We start from the raw sequence: 1,140 nt of genomic DNA, 5'->3' as shown, positions 1-1,140 counted from the left end.
TTCATAAATTAACATATTGTTTTAAAGGTTTCTCATTATATGCTAATCGAGCCAATATTCAAACTGAAATTATACCGTGTCACTCTAATGAGCATATACATGAGTCAACATCAAGCATTCCAATTGAACCCGAGTTAACGAGCCAAACTCAAGCACAAATTAATATTCTTGAGTTGAGCTCAAGCCCAATTTTTTATCTCAATTCGAGCTCGAGCAGATTTTCTGCAATGCAAGACGAACTCCAATCTGCTGTGGCTCGATGTTGACTCAGCTCGTTTGACCCCCTAGTCATGATTCACGTGATAATCTTTAAACTAAGAAGTTGAAAGTTAAATAATAATAGATACATTTGAATACAAAATTTTTAATGTGATGCAGCATCTGTCAGTTACACTTGGCAACAAGTGTCATCTCTACAAACTGCGCCACTAGTATATGTACCATAGATGTGAAGTTTGCTAAGAACATGATAGAAAGACATTCACACGGGTTTCCAAAATCAAGAAATAAACAAATTGATGACACAATTGTCATATGAACATGCAATTTGAAAACTAAACCAGATAAGGAATTGAATTTTGTAATAAATTCAAGAAAATTAAGACGGAAAATGAACAAGTACCCAAAGCACCAAGTTGTTGCCGTTTTCCAGATCCTGGTGGACGACCTCGTCCTTTAGCCGGGGGTTGGGACAGTGAAGTGTTAGTTTTGTTGCACTCAGATGTAGTAGTCGTAGAACAAAGAGCCAAAGCCATAGTCCCATCAGGCCCATATTTCCTTGGCCTTCCTCTTTTCTTCTTCATGGGCTCGCTCATAACAAACATACCACCTGGTCCTATTCCAACAAGCTCACCATCTCCAGGGTAATTTGAACCTAAAGCATCCAATGGCTTTAGTGCAGAAGATGAAATCGTGTTAGTTGGAAACCTCATCACAGCAGACTTAGCCACGGTCATTGAGTGGCTTGGAACTCCAGCTCCAATTCCATAAGAATTAGAAGCAGTCATTATGCCCGAGCATTCAGACGAATCAAGTCCATAAGGCTCCCTCGCATCCATGAATGATTTTCTTTTTTAAACTCACAAAATACCGCAACACCTAGAACAAAAACAATCTGAATTGGTAGAAATTTGCATAATT

General features: G+C 38.6%; 1 protein-coding gene across 1 annotated transcript; it reads right to left on the bottom strand.

Moving 5' to 3' along the window:
• Positions 1 to 622: 622 nt before the first annotated feature.
• Positions 623 to 1,058, bottom strand: LOC110034889 (AT-hook motif nuclear-localized protein 10-like; the record flags this gene model as incomplete). The annotated part of the gene is made up of 1 exon (XM_020739127.1): positions 623 to 1,058. A coding segment is annotated over exon 1 (436 nt), but the record flags the coding sequence as incomplete, so codon positions are not given.
• Between the last annotated feature and the right edge of the window lie 82 nt (positions 1,059 to 1,140).

Source organism: Phalaenopsis equestris, unplaced genomic scaffold (assembly GCF_001263595.1).
Source record: "Phalaenopsis equestris unplaced genomic scaffold, ASM126359v1 Scaffold194329, whole genome shotgun sequence".
Taxonomy (NCBI): domain Eukaryota; kingdom Viridiplantae; phylum Streptophyta; class Magnoliopsida; order Asparagales; family Orchidaceae; genus Phalaenopsis; species Phalaenopsis equestris.
Note: the sequence above shows the minus strand (reverse complement) of the source record. Positions and strands in the feature narration are given on the sequence as shown.